At 41.3% G+C, this 19,358-nt stretch overlaps 1 protein-coding gene across 3 annotated transcripts in view; it reads right to left on the bottom strand.

The window, feature by feature from the left end:
* clmna (calmin a) overlaps positions 1-19,358 on the bottom strand; it is a 40,005-nt gene that overhangs the window by 9,980 nt on the left and 10,667 nt on the right. For all 3 annotated transcript variants that reach the window (XM_063499210.1, XM_063499211.1, XM_063499212.1), the window contains exons 2-8: positions 9,304-9,365; positions 3,992-4,087; positions 3,803-3,886; positions 3,632-3,724; positions 2,667-2,863; positions 1,725-1,918; positions 75-157 (exon numbers count right to left, since the gene is read on the bottom strand). In XM_063499210.1, coding sequence (XP_063355280.1) covers positions 75-157; positions 1,725-1,918; positions 2,667-2,863; positions 3,632-3,724; positions 3,803-3,886; positions 3,992-4,087; positions 9,304-9,365 — 809 coding nt within the window. The remainder of the gene's footprint in view (positions 1-74; positions 158-1,724; positions 1,919-2,666; positions 2,864-3,631; positions 3,725-3,802; positions 3,887-3,991; positions 4,088-9,303; positions 9,366-19,358) is intronic.

Here is a 19,358-nt window from a genome sequence, read left to right as displayed (position 1 = left end):
TCAAATGACAGCTTAGTCAAAATACAATTCGAATCCAATTCACTGATTTTGTCTAGGTAAGGGATCTTTCATACCTCTTCGATACCAGGGAAGTGCTCCAGGAACTGAGACACATATGTAATGATAGACTGCTCATCTGGTGCATTGATAGACACATCTGAGCAAATAAAGGAAAATTGAGAGAGAACAAGAGTGAAAGAAAAAGAGTAACTAAATGTAAACATGCCTTTTTATTATTATTATTATGGTATAATCCTATGTCCAAGATGTGCCCAAAAGACAATCCAGGAACAGGCTTATGAAAATCAAAAAGCCGTGTCCAACTTAAATTAGGTAAGGCTCCTGTTCAACATAATCTCCTTGGGCATGTCTACATAGCTTCCAGTGCAGCTGCTCTGTTTGGAGGGTCTTAGGAGACTCTGACCAGTTTCATGTCTGTGGCAAAATCTCTACCTCTTCACTTGGGATGAAAGTTAGGTTTCCAGCAGTTTTCACTGGAAGAATGTGCACTTACTAACTCTGAAAGTTGTGTGCCAGGCAAGAGACTGAGACCAGGAGCATCGAATGAATGCTTTACAGGAGCACCAAAGCATTCATTACAAGTACAAATACAATGGAACTTCCACGGACTGATCTTAAAAACAAAGCAGCCAATTGAAGACAGCCCAGAGATGCACGAGAGGATTACCTTGAAAGGTTCTATATTTCCACTCATAATAATGGGGAAATCTACAGGCTGTCTGGTTTTTACTGTCTCTTGTATACTAGACCAGGACAAATACAGCATAAGCACTGCAGCTCTGTGTAAAAAGGTACTACCATTACTTTATTAACTCAGTGAAGACTGTCTGAAAGGGCTACTGTGTAGTGTAACAGCATTTTTTATATGTGGTAAAAATAAATTACACTACGCTAAATTTAACAGCTTTGATTTTCTCAAATGATGGTCGATATTCCCCGTCAAATCCTTCAGTCTATCACGTGTACAACAAAAAGGATTTCTCATTCTTTGTTAGCAAATAATCCATCTGAATCTCAGTGTCTGCTAAATCAAGAATTACGTTATCAGCCGAGCTAATGTAAAACATATTTATAGAATACTGTGTGTAACACTGTTTGCAAACACTTCAGATAAAAGTTTCTAGTGGCAGCAGTCTGCCTATGGAGGACAGATGGGAGCATATGTGGTGGTGTAGCATGGGAAACACAAAAGACTATAGGAAGTTACAGTTAAGCAATGTGTCGTATACACAGTGAATGTATTTTTATATTTATAGTCCATTTGTTCTCTGGTGCTGAGTAAAATGTATTTTCTTCCTGTTAATGGGAGTTTACGTTATCATATAACCATTGGGTCATTTTCTTCTCACAAATATAAAATGTCACTGCTGCATTCCTTACAAAGTAGAATGTAAAACTTCGGCCCCTTAAAAGCAGCATCTCTGAAGGCTATTCATTCTGATACACAAAAGCAGTCAGCTATCCTCAGAAAAGCTGATTCTGACTAGATTCTGACTCTCGACGAAGGTTTTCTTACTGTTGCATTTTAATCTCAAGAAATTACTCACACATTACAAAAATATGCTGATGAGATACACTCAACTACTATTGTCACTGTTCTTGAGCTCTCTTTTATCACGTCATCTGTAAAATAGATGAATTACAGTTTCAGTCACTAGATTAGTGATTAGGCTGGTAAGTAAAAGTAGCTGTTGTCTTGTTACCTTCAGGTTCCAGAAGGCGCGGTATACCGAGGCTGTAGTGGGCTATTCTGAAGGCATCCTCTAGATTTTCTCTGGAACTTCTCAGTAGGGCTTTCCTCATGTCTACCAAGCTGGAGTCAATGGACTTAATAACAGCCAGGAAAGCCAGACCACTGATCCAGCTTTTACTAAAGTCCTGCACTGCTACACCATACCTGTAACAAAAATAAGAAATAGTCTGTGGTAAGGGACAGTCCGGGAACACCACCAAAAAACCCCCAAACAAACAAAAACAAACACTACATCGATCATCTCATGGTAAATGGACTGATTCTTATATAGCGCTTTTCTACTCTCCTGGAGTACTCAAAGCGCTCTATACAACATGCCTCATTCACCCATTCACACCCACTCGTACAAGCACTTCTATACGCAAGTGCAAACTAACCTGCATTCACACGCATTCACACTCCGATGAACGCATCGGAGGGCAATTTGGGGTTAGTATCTTGCCCAAGGATACTTGACATGCAGACTGGGGAAGCCAAGGATCGAACCACCGACCTTCCGATCAGTAGCTGATCTGCTCTATCACCTGAGCCACAGCCATCTCATGGCACTTTCCACTGAAAGCAAAAAAACCTGCATAACCAAAGAGGGAACCCCAAACATCAGACGATGCCCGATGAGTAAGCACTTGGTGACAATGGGATGGAAGGGCGTCCTTTTCACAGGACAACACCTTCGGCAGGACCAGGCTCTAGAGTGGTAACCATCTGCCTCAACCAGTTGGGCAGTGAGGGTAAAAAGGCAAGAGAAAAGCAGAATATCCCACAAAGAACTAACTGGATCAAACACAAACAGATCCAAAGAATTACTGCTTTTCCAAAAGGACACAAACTATGTTTGCATGTAATGCATGTAACATATTTCCATATAATGGAAATGGCAGCTCCAACTCACTTGCGTGTTCGCTTCTGTACCCACTGCAGTAACTTCTTAATGGCCCTGCTGTGTTCTCGCACGGCTGTGGATGCTGACTGCCTGTCGTCCAATGGCGTGCTGCTGTAGGATGTGTCAGAGTCAGAGCTGGTGGGAATGGATGAAAGGCTGGAAGAGGAGGGGAACTGGCTCCTGATGTTCCCAGTCAGTTCCTTAATCTGGGTGGCAGAAGAGCTGAGTTAGTTGAGCTACTTTACTACTCATTTCAACATTTAGGCATTGCATCTGACTGCAGGCCTGCTCTGGACCAAAACTACACTTGAAGATAAACAGATAAAGTCCTCGTATCTACTGACTCATTACATCATGGTTACTATAGTAACCATTGGATGAAATTGTTACCCTTAAACAGATTGTTAAAGAATAATACAGAGAATTCGTTTAGTGGAGAATCTGTGGAGCTTTTCACCTTTAGTTCAGTTTACCCGGTCAGAGTTACTCAGAATAAGAAAACAGCTGTGACTGAACATTTGACAAGATGGTTAACATTTGCCTCTTCACCCCTGATAGCAGCTGATTAGCTGAGTGATCATAGCTACCACGCTTTGAGGCCCATCTACTTAACAGTGATGAACAAAAGTTCCTTTGTCAAAGCACCGATGCCAAAGCAAAAAATAACTTCTACTGTCAATATATTGTTGGCTTTGCTATAAAATGCCAATTTTTAGGCTACACAAAGCTTATATTACAGTTTGTGTTATACAAAGATTTGCATTGGAAGTTAAAAAAAGAAAAAGGTATAGTTTAGCCAATAGCTAACCTCGCCTAGACCTGACTCTAGAATAGAGGAGAAGAGCTTTCTTTCCCTTTTAGAGAAAGGGAGTGCAAAGCTTATGAAAAATACACCGTTTTGTACTAGCATCCTCTTCTTAGAGAAGTGAGAGAGGATTTTGATGAAGAAGCTTCAAGACAAAAAATGCAATTACCTGAAAGAAGAGAATGATGTTCCAAATGAGTCCCAAGATGATGGAGGAATTTCCATCTGCAACGTCAACTGCATCGATACTGACCAGCTTTACCTGTTGACAGAGCGTGTATGTCCTCACAGTTCTGCATTTCATCCAGCAATTTAACCACTGCTTAACTGTCATACTCACATTTCTCTCCTCAAGAAAAGACAGGACCTTGGCAATGTTATTCAGTCGGAAAATACGATGGGAGGACTTCCTGAACCCATGAAGCTGGGAAAAAGTACAATTAAGTATCCTATAAAACAGCAACAACACTTGCCAAAGCAAGTAGTGCAAAACCAATCTAGCACTTAAAATTCAGTGTTACAGGCTGACCAGTTTACAGCCAGAGAGTTCCTCCAGCAGGGCCATGAGGATGCGCCCATCCCGGATGTCCTGAAAGAGGTCATGGACCTCTATGGGTGGGTCACACTGTGGATGGACAAACAAGAATGAGGAGAAAAGAGGGCTTTCTTTAACAACAGACACGGAGAAAGGAAAAGCGTCTATTACCATTTACAGTAATGATCATGCTAAATTGTTTTCCTTTTTAGGAATTACTAAAGCTGATAATTGGCAGCACAGATGCAGATTCTTGTTTCTGTTAAAGTCATAGACAATCATCCAAGCAAAAAAGTTGAGACATTGGGTAAAATGCAGATAAAAACAGCATCATATTTAATCAAAAAATAGTATAAATAATACATTTTGAATTCCAGCCCTGACTGTGTTTATTCATTCGTGTATCATGAAGTTCTGGTTTCTCCTGATAGAGATAAATGCACACACCCTTTTTCTCTCACAAACTTCATTGCCTCACCTCAACAGTTTAAGAATGAAGATCTCTCAGCTAAAGGAATAATTTAATGTCTTGGCTTTGGTTGTTAGCCACACTGACTCAGTCCTGCAAACCGTTTTACATACTGCCTGTGAGCTGGTATGCCGTTCCCTCTCTACTTCATGTTAGACTGAACAGTGAAGTCGATATTCTTTGCTGCTTTTAGCAATGACAGACTATTCAATTCAAAGACTTGACAGGAACAAAAAGTCCCGCTTTTGGAAAGTCAACATGTTAAAAAAAAATGAGAATACCAAAATTTTGAAAACATCTAGAGTCTGCTGTCTTAGCCACAGTTCTTGAGCATTACATAGAGAGTGGTGACCACAAGCCCATCATCCAGCACATATACTGCATTAACCCAGCACGGATCGGTCATCGGATGTTGGCAGATGGGTTTGTATAATACACTGCCAAATCTTTTAAGTTGAAAAAATGTCCCAGCCACTTTTCAAAGGCTGATGAACCCTGTGCAGTCTGGTGTGAAAAATTATGTAGCATATTTGGATGACTCTGGTATGTTCTTCCACGTGGTCTGAGAATATGGGCATTTTTGGGGGAACGTGTGTGTTTGACTCTGACAAAATGTGATTTTAGTAATCCACTTTGAGGAACATGACAATGACAGATGCACCGACTCTCGGCCAAGATTCGTACCATTGAGGATTTTACAGTGACGAAAAGTTTGAAATGAAATGTAAATGTGGCATTCTTTTTTTTCTTTTTTTTTTTTCCTTTTTTATTGACAGTTATTAAAACATCTCATTTTGTTGTAGATTGGGTTGTACAAACCTACTTTACATCATTACACCTACATCATTTAAATCTGAATGAAATCTGATATTTAATAAAGTAAACAGAAAATGTTAGCATAAAGGCTCAATTTCAAGAAGTTGAAGAGTTTAGTTTAAGATGACCTGTCATGGGAATTAACAAGATCTAAACTGTAATACATCATTACACTTCAAGCTGAACAGCACAGAGCAAAAACAACATTAATACTGTCTTAAATCACTGAAATCTCCGGTTGGCAACAAGCTGATGAAGGTTGGGCATTGAAAGATTGTAGAAACTGTGTAACATTTCCTGTCATCAGCTGTGCAGCAAACTATAAGAGCTTTGTGAAAAATCATCAAAGGTTCACTGCTGTACACTTTAATTAATGTTAATGTTTTAAATGGATGCTTTGAGTTAGGGCTGGGCGATATGGCCTAAAATCCATATCACGGTATAATATGAAGCATGTGCGGTAACGATATATATCATGATATATTCTTTTCTTCTGTATAACATATTTTACACACTATAAGTCACACTTAAAATCCTTTAATTTTCTCAAAGATCGACAGTGCGCCTTATGTGTGAATTCTGGTTGTGCTTACTGACCTCGAACCGATTTTATGTGGTACACGGCGTGCAGAAATCTGTCAAAAAATGTTTTAGTACAACTTTGGTAAGCCATGAAACCGCACCGCTTGATGGATTGTCGGAGCATTACGGCTACCGTAGTCAGGAGCCTCGCGGAATAATCTGGGTCCAAAACTCCATCTGCTTCAGGTCCCAATGTCAAACGAACACTGCGACATCACTAAGAGTTAAAAACTGTCTAAATTCTTTCATCTTTAATAAAATGATCAGCGTTGCTGCTTTACCAGGTGTAACAATTAAGTTTAACATCCAGGCATCCATGAAAACAGAATGTATTAAATTCAACGGAGTTAGAAGTTAGGTGGAAACTAGCAAGCTAACTTCCTGCTAAACATGATATAGCATGTTCTGACTGAGAGATTTCTGACAAAATTCAAACGTACAGCTCTGCTATCACTTCCAACATAAATGAAAACAGAAAACTGAACAGCAGTGACTTTTTTAGGGTTACTGAAGTTGGACTAGCTGGTACCGTATTTTCACGACCATAAGGCGCACTTAAAAGTCTTAGATTTTCTTCAAAAAGTACGGCGCTCCCTATAGTGCAGTGCGCCCTGTGTGTTGTAATGAGGACGTAGTAGAGAACACCATGAGAACGCTAAAGGGTGAAGTGTGGGCGTTGACTGTAGCGGTATATACAATCGCACATACCTGTATAAAAGAACAGGTATGTGCGTTATGCAAGACATCGTTGTTTTAACAACCCTGAAAATGGCAAAGAGACACGCTTACGAAGCACAGTTTAAACTGAAGGCCATCAGCTAAGCGGAGGAACATGGAAATCGAGCAGCCGCGAGAGAATTTAAGATTAACGAATCGATGGTTCGTAAGTGGAGGAAGCTAGAAAACAAGCTGCGGCAGGTCAAGAAAACACAGCTGAGTTTCCACGGACATAAGGCGAGGTGGCCCGAGTTGGAGGAAAGACTCGAGCGGTGGATCATCGAGCAAAGAACGAGCGGGAGAAGCGTTTTGACGGTCACCATTCGGCTAAAAGCAGTTTCACTAGCTGAAGAAATGAAAATTGAACATTTCCAAGGAGGCCCGTCTTGGTGCTTTCGTTTTATGAAACGGTGCCATTTTTCCATCCGGACCAGGACTACGGTAGCGCAGCAACTTCCAGCGGATTATAAGGAAAAGCTGGCCATCTTCCGCTCCTACTGCAGCAAACACATCGGCTGCGAGCGGCGTGGGAGCGATGGATGACCGATGGAGACCACAGTTTCACCAAGAGTGGAAGGCAGCGCCGGGCGAGTTACGCCACAATTTGCGAATGAATTGTAGATGCTTGGGCTAACATGTCTGCTGGCACTGTTGTTCGAGCTTTCGCAAAAGCCGGCATCATTTCCGAGGAGCCGCACGGCACGGAAAGTGACTCTGACAGTGAAGAAAGTGATCCTGGAATGTTTGATGGAGATTTAGCGCAGCTGTTCAATTCAGACACAGAGGATGAGGACTTCGATGGGTTTGATGATAAAAATGTGAGTACCAAACTCAGTTTTGCTCCTGCTTTATTTTGAAATATGCACACTTGTATGCTTGTGTGTTGTTGATGATGACAATTACCGGTAATAGAAATGTGAGTACCAAACTCAGGTTTGCTCCCGCTTTATTTTTAAATACGCATACTTGTATGCGCCCTATAATCAAGTGCGCCTTATGTGTGTGTTAAATACAGTAATGGCACACATAACTGTGACTGCGTCTTTTAGTACAGTGCGTCTTATGGTCGTGAAAATACGGTATATAATGATGTCCTACGTGATCGCTAGTAAAACAGCTACGTTAGCATAACATAAACACAGTGAAGCTGGAGGATGAACGCTAACTTTTTTCCACTCGATAAAAGTTAACGTGAGGGTTTCTGGTGGTTAGGGACAAATGCAATCACATGGCAGGATGCTGTAAACGGACCAAACTTCAGTCAGGAGAACAACTGAGATAATCCATCCACAATACGAGGTTAGTCATTAATATACACTGCAACAACATGGGAATAGAGCAGCTGCGAGAGAATTCAACATTAATGAATCAATGGTATGGAAGTGGAGGAAGCGCAGTTTTTGGCTTTCCCCATATTCCAAAAGTGCTTCATCTCTTTGCTATTACTGTCGCCCGGCATAATTTGCAGATGATGTTGTTTGCAGCTGCTGCAATGCTTTCGACCAAAACAGGTGCAGCTTGATGACCCCATCAACATGCGCTATCGCGGTAGACCGGTATAGTCAAAATCTCTACCGTTGGCCAAATTTATATCGTTTCTACCGTATACCGTCTATACCGCCCACCCCTACTTTGAGTGCAACCAAAACCACCAATTCAGTTCAGTCCGGTTTTATTTATATAGCACCAAATCACAACAACAGAAGCCTTGAGGTGCTTTACATTGTAAAGTAAAAACCCTACGATAGTAACCCCCAGCAGAACCAGGTTCAGAGAAGAAATCACGTGTAACCTTCACTAAAGCTGTTTCTGTGCTATGATGAGCTCTGAAACCTGACTGAAACTCTTCTAATAAGCCATTTCTCTGCAGATGATCTGTTAGCTGTTTGACAACTACTCTTTTTTGAGATGAAAGGAAGGTTGGAGATTGGCCAATAATCAGCTAAGACCGCTGGGTCAAGTGATATATTTTGAAGTCTTGGTTTAATTGTTACCTGCTTAAAGACATGGTACGTAGGCCAACGGCAACAAGTGCAAGCACAGGCTTATGGTTAAAATCAGTCTGCATGAGACAACACTTAGCTCTGTTGTCATAACAATTAAAAAACAACTCAGGGATTTGTGAACCAGTCTGAACATGGTATGCATGTTGTGTGGTGGAGGGGTCAGATGGTGGGGGAATCAACTTTCCAAGTTGACAGCAGACAAACGTATGATTGTCAATTAGTGGGTCAGAAATTTGACACATGGCCAAAGAGTGAATAAGAGAAGAGAGGCTCATTGTGTGAGGCAAAACAAAAGCCTTGATCAGACACTCCAACTCACAGCTAACTCTGACTCACCCCTGATTAGAACTGCCAACGAAAGCAAAACAGAAGCTCCAGAGCAGAAAAGCACAGACTCCACAGAATCATAATCAGTCTCTAGAAACAGAGTATGTCTGGGGAATAGATTAACAGTAGATTGGATTAACAGTAGAAAACCAAATGAAAGTTTAATGTCACACACAGGCAGTTTCACACAACCACATACATAATTCAGAGTGGCTGTCCCCATTTATATCCATCTTGTGTGTCCTACCATGTGTATGAGCGGGTTCGTCTGCTTAACCGCAGTTAGATCAAAGAGTAGCAACTGCAGTAACTGAGCATGAAGACCATGATTTATGTTTCTAGTCCTGTGAATGTTCTGCAGTGATAACATCACGATGCTCTGCACAAACCTTTTCTAGGTGGAGGTTTATCCAACGGGTGAAGGTCCTCTTCTGAACCAGTTCCCTTTCAACTGTAACACAGAAAAACAAGAAAAAAGGATTTGAGAGTTACTTTATCAAAGAAGACAGCACACGTAGGTCTACTGCGGTTACTATTCAAAACAATGCAATGCATTGTGACATAATGTTGTTCAGTCACAATGCATGGAAAGTAGTATTTAGAGAGTATGCTCCAAATTTTATTGTCTCATAAAAAGAACAGTTTAATTAGGGTTGGAGCCTATCCCAGCTGTCACGATATGAGAAGCGGGGTACACCCTGGACAGGTTGCCACTTTATCGCACAACCAACACAGAGACAGGCAACCATTCACACTCACAATAAAACCTATGGCAAATTCAGAATCACCAACAAGCCTAACAAGGATGGCTTTGGAGTGTGTGAAGAAGCTGGAGGATCTGCAAAGAACCCACAACGGGAGAACATGTAAACTCCCCTGCTTGGCAGCGGATTTGGTCCTATTATTAGTCAGTGTGTCACATGTGCTCTCTGACTACTTCCAGTAGTCATGCCTGTAAACTCTGTTATCTGTCCACTAATAAACTACAAATACACCAATGATATACAGAATACAGATACACCAGTAATATTTGTTTGGTTCACCTCAGGCCAGGTGGACCGCTGAGCTAATGACCAACTAGCGGAAACTCTCCATTTCAAAGGTTTATAAAAGACCTACAACCAAAACGTATGTTTGTGCTACATCTTTTGGTGTATAACAGATGAATAACAATTATTATTTTTTCCTGTTAATTTCCTTTACCAATACTAGAGAGGCAGAAGCTGCAACATAGAGAGTGGATGTATGGAGGGAACTACTAGAGAACGGACGGGAGGGGTTGCCATGGCAGCAAAGTCAGCTGTTATTTATTTCCATGTTCAGAATGGGTCAGGTACTGAAGCAAACGCTGCAGACAAGGGTAACGAGAGCTTATACAGTTGCAGTAATGCTGAATGTTTCATCATCATCACACTGCAGTTTGATGACAGGTCGCCTTATAGCAAAAATCAATATCAGCTGCACCTCTGTATCAGAGCAGTAACATGTAGAATGCTGATCCATCTTGTCAATGTGTCCAGTCAAGTGAACATCAGCAATGTTTCCTCAAAGGGAAATGCCTTCCAGCAGAGGATTTACCTCACTGTTCTCAGAGAGTGCCAGTTTTGGTATTCAGGAGGTGTAGCTGAGGCTTTTGTCACAGCAGACAGAAGAAGGGGGTGGCGTTAGGTGAGAAAACAGAAAAAGCATGACGGGAAAAAGCCTGAGGAAAGATGAGCCAGATGAACTGAAGAGTATGCTCTAAAACACTTATAAAGCAGCCAGTGCTACAGACTGAATCCCACCGTACTCAGTGATCAAAGTTTCAAAGTACATACTTCTAGTTAGGTCCTAACTATTCCCACAATGATGAAATACTTTCAGTACCAATTCTATTTCATCTTGTGATGCTAGGCCTTTTTATGGGTCTCTCTGCTTTCAGCAGTCATATCATCAAACACTGATGCCACTCTTGTTGACTATTTTTAATTGAGCGTCACTAAGCTCCTATTAAAAAAGAATTACTTACTTCCCACTTCTAATAAGGATACACTGTTAGGTATGCAAGACACTGACTTAATGTTTCATAAAAGCATCAGCCACTTGCCACAGCTCAGCATTCATTTCCTAACAGGGACCAGAGCAGTGTGTCAGATATTACACCTGGAAAAACAATTTCAGCTGCTGACATTACTTTCATAACACATAATGAATGGGCTTCTTTCAAAAGTTATGTCAGATTTCATAACTTGGTGATTAATGGATAAGCTTTGACTGTACTACGATAGATATATGATCATCATTTTATTCAAATGTGAGGGTAGATTACCAATCATTTCAGAGGAAAGCAAACAAACTCAGTACTGGAAATTGTTGTTCTGGTTGTCGCATCGGGAAACATCTGTCATCCTCTTTTAGAAAATGCCTACAAGCTGTGATTTTTTTTTTTTTTTTTTTTTTTTGGTCATGAGTCCCAATGTGGTCCAGGGTTTTGAAGTTCGGAGCTCATGTTTATCTTTACGTGGTTTTCATGTGTCCTTGGTTCTGCAGGTCTGTTGTATCATGTTCTTATATTCATCAGTATTCTGTACTTTCAGTTCCTGCTTTGTTTTAGTCTTAGTGTAGTTTTTGTGCCTCTTTCTTTCACCTTGTTAGATTCACTTGTGTTCACTTGTCTTTTGTTTGGATCCTCGCACTCATTCATTGCAACAGATTTACTCGAACAGCACACAACAACACAAAGACGTAAGCTACAGTTAACCGGCTAGCACTGGAGCAGGTAGTATATATTCTCACCAACAAAGCTAATGGCAGAAAACATTAGCTAGAAGAAAGACACTGGGGATGGGGATGTAACTGCATCACCATTAACATTCATGAAGCTGCTATTTCACATGTTGCAAGAAACTCTGTGTATCTCAGATTGTTCTCTCAATGCCTCAAGCACAGACTGAGCAAAATATGACTAACTTTAAGATGACTGTTACCACCCACGGTTTTTTAAATCCTGCCTTGTATATGTAAGGCTTCAAATTAATTTGATGATTTCACTTCTAAACTGCACTGAGCCACGCTCTTTCGAAAATATGAACTTCTCCAAAAATAAAATGGTGTACCCGAGTATGTTAACTGAATCAGTCTCTTTTGCAAATAGCAATTGTGTTGATGTCTGACTGTAACCCCTCTAACAAACATGGGCATTGGAAATGTGACATTCATTTTTATTCTATTATCCAGAATTTGCTCTGAGCTTCTCAAAATAGAGACTGAAGGCCCTTCCTGAGATACCAGTGCTTCCATAGCATAGCATCTGTACTCAAGTTACATTTATCTAAGCCAAGCCTTCTCTGGCTGGCTGCTCTCATTTGTTTGCTGTGCAAATTTTTTTGTTTTTAAATTATGGGCAGTATGAAGGATGTTTTTACAGCTTTAATGATATTACTGGGTACACAGAGGTGGAGGAAGAGCACTCAGAAAGTTAGCAATTATAATTAATTAGTAAGTGGTTAGGTGTTCACTTTTGGCTCAAAATCTGCTGGAAACACCACATTTTCACTGATTCTTTTATTTACAGCATGTTTTAAGAGATTTTCTGCTGGGGATACATGTTATATGTACAGGTTGTTAAGTCATACTTAAAACTGTGTGTCGCTTTGTCACAGGAATGTCCGTGTATCAAAATTAAAATGTTAAAGAGTTCTTTTACACTTCATTCTAATCTGCTATCAAATTTATTTTTCTGCTGGGATTGCAGCTACTAGAACACAGAACACACATCAAGAATACCCGAGCAACCAGTGGTAGTGTTATCACTGTGATCTGCAACAAACTGCAGCGATTTCTACGTCTTCTTCATCAGGCTGTGAGACAGTAAGCTTTAATGTTTAAATAGTTTTCACAGCTCTAAATGTGCAGTCGCTGCTTTGGAAATAAACAGCAGCACTGAGAACACAGTGATAAAATAATTAACTGGAATTAAAATCTTTATTTTATTGCTCTGTGCAGCACTGATCTTTTGTCCTTTTATCAACAGTGTTGCAGTTTACTGGTTTCATTTATGCTTTTTAGAGCTTATCACCATTTGATAACATCTCTGGAGCAGGCACTAAGGGATTATTTTCTTTGGAGGAAGAGTCATGCGATCCATGAAACACCCCTTCGTGTTTGGTCAGCTGCTGTCACCCCTTTCATATGAACATGCAGGGGAAACTCTGGGTTAACTTAAGAGTTGATAACCAGCTTCATGTTACTGCTGACGCTGATAAACAATGTTAGGGCAAGTGAATCCAGATAACAGAAAGATATCCCAGACAGGTTGAACTGGCTTTGTAGTAAAAATGGACTGGTTCTTATATAGCATTACCTGACATGTTGTTTTTAATTAAACATCTTTAAAAGATGGTAATTTCAAAGGGAAGGGTTAGCTTTGACTTCTGCTAGTTTGAGCCACGAAGACAACTTCTTACACTCTGATAACACTGAAAATGAATCACTGCACATATCTTGGATCCACCTACACATTCACTGGTGTCACTCTGAATGCCGACTCAGGAGATGAAATACTGCAAATTCCCAGAGAAAGTCCTTTCTTTTAGTGATTGTGATTGTTTTGTGTTTGGGGACCTAATTATTATCAGTATTACACATGCAGCGTTAATGCTGGTTTGTGACTCAAGGTAACAGAATACCAAAATAGCAGTAGAGCAATTTCACTGAAATATTTATTAAGCAGCTATGACAGGAGCATCCCTTTAGACTGCAGTGCTGCATCTTCCAGAGACATTACATAACAGCAGAGTTCAAAGAAGCTGTTTCCCCACGCTTTGGTCCACTCTTTCCCTGTCGACATTTAACCCATTAAATTGTTTTAATCACCATTTCAGTGTAAGAATATACTAACCAATGCTTATAGGTGCCACTTCTATTTCTTAAAGTATTTAAAATAAAAATCTGAAATTAAACTTGACCTTTTGTTTAAAGAAACAAAATAAATTTGAATACAGCTGCTAAACATCCTTCATAAGTATACTACTAGTAAGTATATCAACAAATGTATTTATGCAGTTAATAGTTTCACATGCTAATCGATTTTTAGAAACACAATAACCCTAGAATTATTATGTGTTACAAAAGGTTGACAAGGTGAGACTTAGTTAACCAACTTTGTATTGGTCAGGTTGATTGCAAGAAAATCTCACAATCCAGTGGACTGCATTTGTGACAGCGTGTGATAGACATTATGGCTGGAGCCTGAGTCCTGAGAAGCTGGCATCATCTGAGAGGAAGAAGGAAAACCAGGTGCCAGGCAAACTTTCATTCCTTTCATTTATTGAGATACAACATTAAGTAGCCACTAAGTATGGCTGCTCATTCTAACATTACTCCATTTGTACACATGCTTATTTTATCAGCATTTAACATTTGCATACTAAGCCTGATATTCTGTCTTTGTAACACATAAAGCATGTTTTTTCAGTATGCAAACACAAACCAGTGGCAGTGCTAGTGCCACCAGCCTTTCTTTCTCCAGGGAAGGTCTGCATGCCCATACTGAATAAAGTAATGCATTTTTCTGCTGGAATGTTCCAGTTTGTTGCAACTGTATTTTCATTTTTTAGGGGAAAAAAAAAAAAAAAAAAAAAAAGGTGAAACTGCTGGTTTTCCCACATGTCATCTGTCCCACGACAAACAGCACATCTGACTAGCGGTTCCTGGAGGTGTTGCATCTTAGCACGGCTTAAACAGCCAATATTTCTGTTCAGTGTATATTTAAAAAAAAAAAAAAAAAAAAAAACAACATCTCGCCCCTGCGGGCGGTTTATCCTTCAAGCTCGGGTCCTCTACCAGAGGCCTGGGAGCTTGAGGGTCCTGCGCAGTATCTTAGCTGTTCCCAGGGCTGCGCTCTTCTGGACAGAGATCTCCGATGTTCTTCCCGGGATCTGCTGGAGCCACTCGCCTAGCTTGGGAGTCACCGCACCTAGTGCTCCGATTACTACGGGGACCACCGTTACCTTCACCCTCCACATCCTCTCGAGCTCTTCTCTGAGCCCTTGGTATTTCTCCAGCTTCTCGTGTTCCTTCTTCCTGATATTGCTGTCATTCGGAACCGCTACATCGATCACTACGGCCGTCTTCTCCTGTTTGTCTACCACCACTATGTCCGGTTGGTTAGCCACCACCATTTTGTCCGTCTGTATCTGGAAGTCCCACAGGATCTTAGCTCGGTCATTCTCCATCACCCTTGGGGGCATCTCCCATTTTGACCTCGGGACTTCCAGGTTATACTCGGCACAGATGTTCCTGTACACTTGGTTATGGCGCTCCATGTATGCCTTGCCTGCTAGCATCTTGCACCCTGCTGTTATGTGCTGGATTGTCTCTGGGGCATCTTTACACAGCCTGCACCTGGGGTCTTGCCTGGTGTGATAGACCCCAGCCTCTATGGATCTTGTACTCAGAGCTTGTTCTTGTGCTGCCATGATTAGTGCCTCTGTGCTGTCTTTCAGTCCAGCTTTGTCCAGCCACTGGTAGGATTTCTGGATATCAGCCACCTCCTCTATCTGCCGGTGGTACATACCGTGCAGGGGCCTGTCCTTCCATGATGGTTCCTCGCCTTCCTCTTTCTTGGGTTTCTGCTGCCTGAGGTATTCACTGAGCACGCTGTCAGTTAGGGCCATCTTCGTGATGTATTCGTGGATGTTTCTTGTCTCATCCTGGACTGTGGTGCTGACACTCACCAGTTCCCGGCCTCCTTCCTTCCGCTTAGCGTACAGCCTCAGGGTGCTGGACTTGGGGTGAAACCCTCCATGCATGGTCAGGAGCTTTCTTGTCTTTATGTCAGTGGCTTCTATCTCCTCCTTTGGCCAGCCTACCCAGCAGGGTACCTGATCACGGACAGGGCGTAGGTGTTGATGGCCCGGATCTTGTTCTTACCGTTCAGCTGACTCCTCAGGACTTGCACCTTCTTTGTCGCGCCTTTCTGCAACTCCGTTAGTTGGCTAACCTCCCTTCGTGCTACTTTGATCTTGCCCTCTAGCCTCCTTCTCCATGGAGGGTACTGCCCCTTGTGGCTGTTCAACTTGTAGCCAAGCATCTCACTGATCACTGCTGCTGTATTGTAGATCAGCTTGTTAGTGTCGGTAATCGTGGTTGTAGGTATCATCCGTAGTGCTGCATTAACATCATCTAGCAGACCTTCTGAGGGTACTTCACGTAATCTTGGTAACCGGCTACGGGGGATCCAGGTTTCAAGCTTGGCCATGATCCTATCTTTCAGGTCAGTTCCTCTCGCACTCAACGATCCTTCTCCTATCGCACTTGGGGCTATGTACCCAATCTCGGGTGGGGGTGATGATATCTCCCCCCTGACCTGGCGTCCTGACTCCTCCTTGCCGTAGCATTTATGTTGTACCTCGTCAATCTCTAGCTGTGAGAGCAGTCCCTTCTTTGCCGTCATTGTGGATGTTGGGTATCGAAGAATCCATAGGTCCCTCATCCTATTCATGTAACCCCTTCCGCCAGGGTTACTTGCAGAAGGCCCACCGATGCCTTCTTGTTCCAGTAGCCCACTTGTCGTCAGGGTGCCCTGGTTCCTCAACACCTGACGCGGACCTTGTTGACCGACGTCCGAGCCGGCATGCCTTCATATTTATCTGTCTCGCTCATGTCTGCGGTAGGCTCGCTTAGCATAGGGGGTCTAGCCTTAGGACCCTTACTGGATACAGACGCCACAGGCAGGAATCGAACTTGCGATCCTCTGCTCCAAAGGCGTGTAGTCTAACCACTATGTTATCCAGCTGCTTTTGTGTGTGTGTGTGTATATATCGATATCTCTCTCTCTCTCTCTCTATATATATATATATATATATATCTCTATCTACATATATATACACACACACACACACACACACACACACAGTTCAGTAAGAACGGTTCATTAAGAGGTAAAACAGCCCCCTTTAAGTAGAAAACTGCTACAATAATTTATAGAGTATCATCATTTACAATTTTTTTTACTACCGGGACTTAAAGGGAGACCTGGTCAATATGGGGAAAAAAAGAATCTCACAATATATTATTTATAAAATCAGTAAATAACAAAATAAATCAAATAAATATTTCTTTCAAGGTCCTCTTTAATTAGTAAGTGACAATATAAGATTAATTTTTCATTTTATGGCAGAAGTTAAACATGATAAATGGACTTTAGAACATGACACAACTTTTGGTTGGGAAATAACCCAACACATAAAAAGCCAAAAAAACCAAAAAAAACATTGTGAGTGGATTCTCTATAAATTCTTTCAAACAAGTGAGAACTGAAACAACCCTGAGATATTCACTCAGCTGTTTTCTGCTTCTTCTCCTAGACAAAAAAATTAGTACGTGCCTTTTCAAGAAAGACACAAGAAGGGTGCTGTTTTAGTGACGTGGGCAGTGAGGCTCATACATGGATCAGACGTGTGACTTGATCATTAGTGAAGTATGACAGCTCCAGATGAACATCTGTCTCTGTATAGCTGGAAAAGGCCTGTCTAAGGGATTGTTTATGGTAGAGAGCTTGTAATGAGAGTCACTTACTTTAATCGGCCACTTAAACTTTCAATTGTGCTCTCTAACATCATGTCTTTTACAGTAAAGTAGGCTGTCGTGATATCACTGTCTCTCCATATTTTTTGTTGTAAGGCATGGTACGTGAGAAAGCCTCTAAGAATATGTGCAATGCACATTTTGTGTGTGCATTGCCCTGTGCTGGTAAATGGTCAGCTCTGCCCTGTGGAGGGATGGCACTGCTTTAGATGTAAAAACAGTTAATGGTTTCGCCTGCTTTCAATACAGTTTGCAGTGTATGCTACTCTGCTTCCTTGTTTGACTTAAAATCTCTCGACAGTACCGAATTCCTCTGACTCTTCTCGTTCTTTTCAAGAACGTCCTCTTATTTTGTCTGCTCGGGTATCTTGTTTGCTAACGCTATTGCTTGAGTTTACTGCAACACTTTCTGTCGTCATTTTGTCTTTTATCTCACTCACACTCCTAACACTGGTGTGTGTGGCTACAGTAGCCCAAACATTAGCACATGTGCTTCTCATAATCTACCTAAACTGGCATGGCTCTAACTCTGTTCCAACCCCATGATTTGTTCAGCGTGGTACTCATCTTGTCTGTCCAGGAAAAGTTATTTCACAATAATTCTTTTAATCATTTTATCACCCAACCCTACCTGAAAGCACACCCTTCACAGTGCAAAGGTCTCACCTTTGAATTCAGGTAACTGTGGCTGTCTCACAGTAAACACACAGAAAAACAATCTGGATACTGATCTGAACCGAGTGTTTGTTTTATCTCCCTATACAGAGGTCAACTCACAGCGGTGTGGAGAGTGCTTTCAGTCTGTTCTCGTAGTAAGGTAGCTATCTAAACAATTAGAGCACACACTCCGCTGTGCTGTGCTCAAACGGATTGGTAATCCATGTCCATACTTTTATTATTGTGGGGTCTTTACATTGCCAAGTAAAGCGCCTTGAGGTGACTGTGGTTGTGATTTGGCGCTGTCTGAATAAAACTGAATTGTAAGATCTGTAACATCTGGTCCACATAACTTAGTCAATGGAACAACCCCTCCTTTTTTGTGGATGGAGGGAAAAAGGATTATAAAATGATAATAAAAACGATGCAGACTCAACACAGCCCTGTATGCTAGCCAGCACCACTAGTGTCCATAATTGTTAATCAGTTATTATATTAATCTCTTTGCTCATGTCTTTCACACTCACCAGTAAGCCAATATGCTCACACCCTCCCTTTCTGACGTGGCACGCTAGTCAAACAAAGAAATAGCCCCAGACTATTTTTTATGTGGTCACTGATGTTGGTGCATGAGTTGCACCTGTTTCCTCTGCAAACATCAATAAATCCTTGAGGAAGCCATTTATTAGGTTAATGTTTAAAAATGTTTCAGAGAACAACAAACGCTGCTGACACGACTGACTAAGCTTATCTCTCGTGTCATAGGATGAGAGGATGAAACTGACAGTGAGGATTGGTTTACAAATCAACATCAAATCACACGTGCTTGCCACAAACTTTTTACTTTTTAAGCTTTTTAAGCTACTCACTGATATTAAAATGTATTACAACTATTTTGTCAGATTTTATTTTTATTTCATCATTTCTAGAAGACTTGAGAATTTTATGTTCATCAACAACATCACCACATAATACTGGAGGCCCATATCATAACTGACATCATCAAGGCATAAAGTTGTCCTCCTTCATGATTCCATCCACTTTGTGCTTTGAGCCATACAGCCTAAAACACTGCACGACCATCACCGTGTTTGACTGCTGGTGCAGTGTTTTTAGGTGTTAAAGCCTCACCTTTAACCCTCTTGCCATTGTGGCCAAACAGCTCAGTCTTTGTCCTGTTTATTTAAACTTCTGATCATGACTTTAAGTTAACGCTAGC

This window comes from Pelmatolapia mariae, linkage group LG16_19, assembly GCF_036321145.2.
Source record: "Pelmatolapia mariae isolate MD_Pm_ZW linkage group LG16_19, Pm_UMD_F_2, whole genome shotgun sequence".
In the NCBI taxonomy this organism is placed as follows: domain Eukaryota; kingdom Metazoa; phylum Chordata; class Actinopteri; order Cichliformes; family Cichlidae; genus Pelmatolapia; species Pelmatolapia mariae.
Note: the sequence above shows the minus strand (reverse complement) of the source record. Positions and strands in the feature narration are given on the sequence as shown.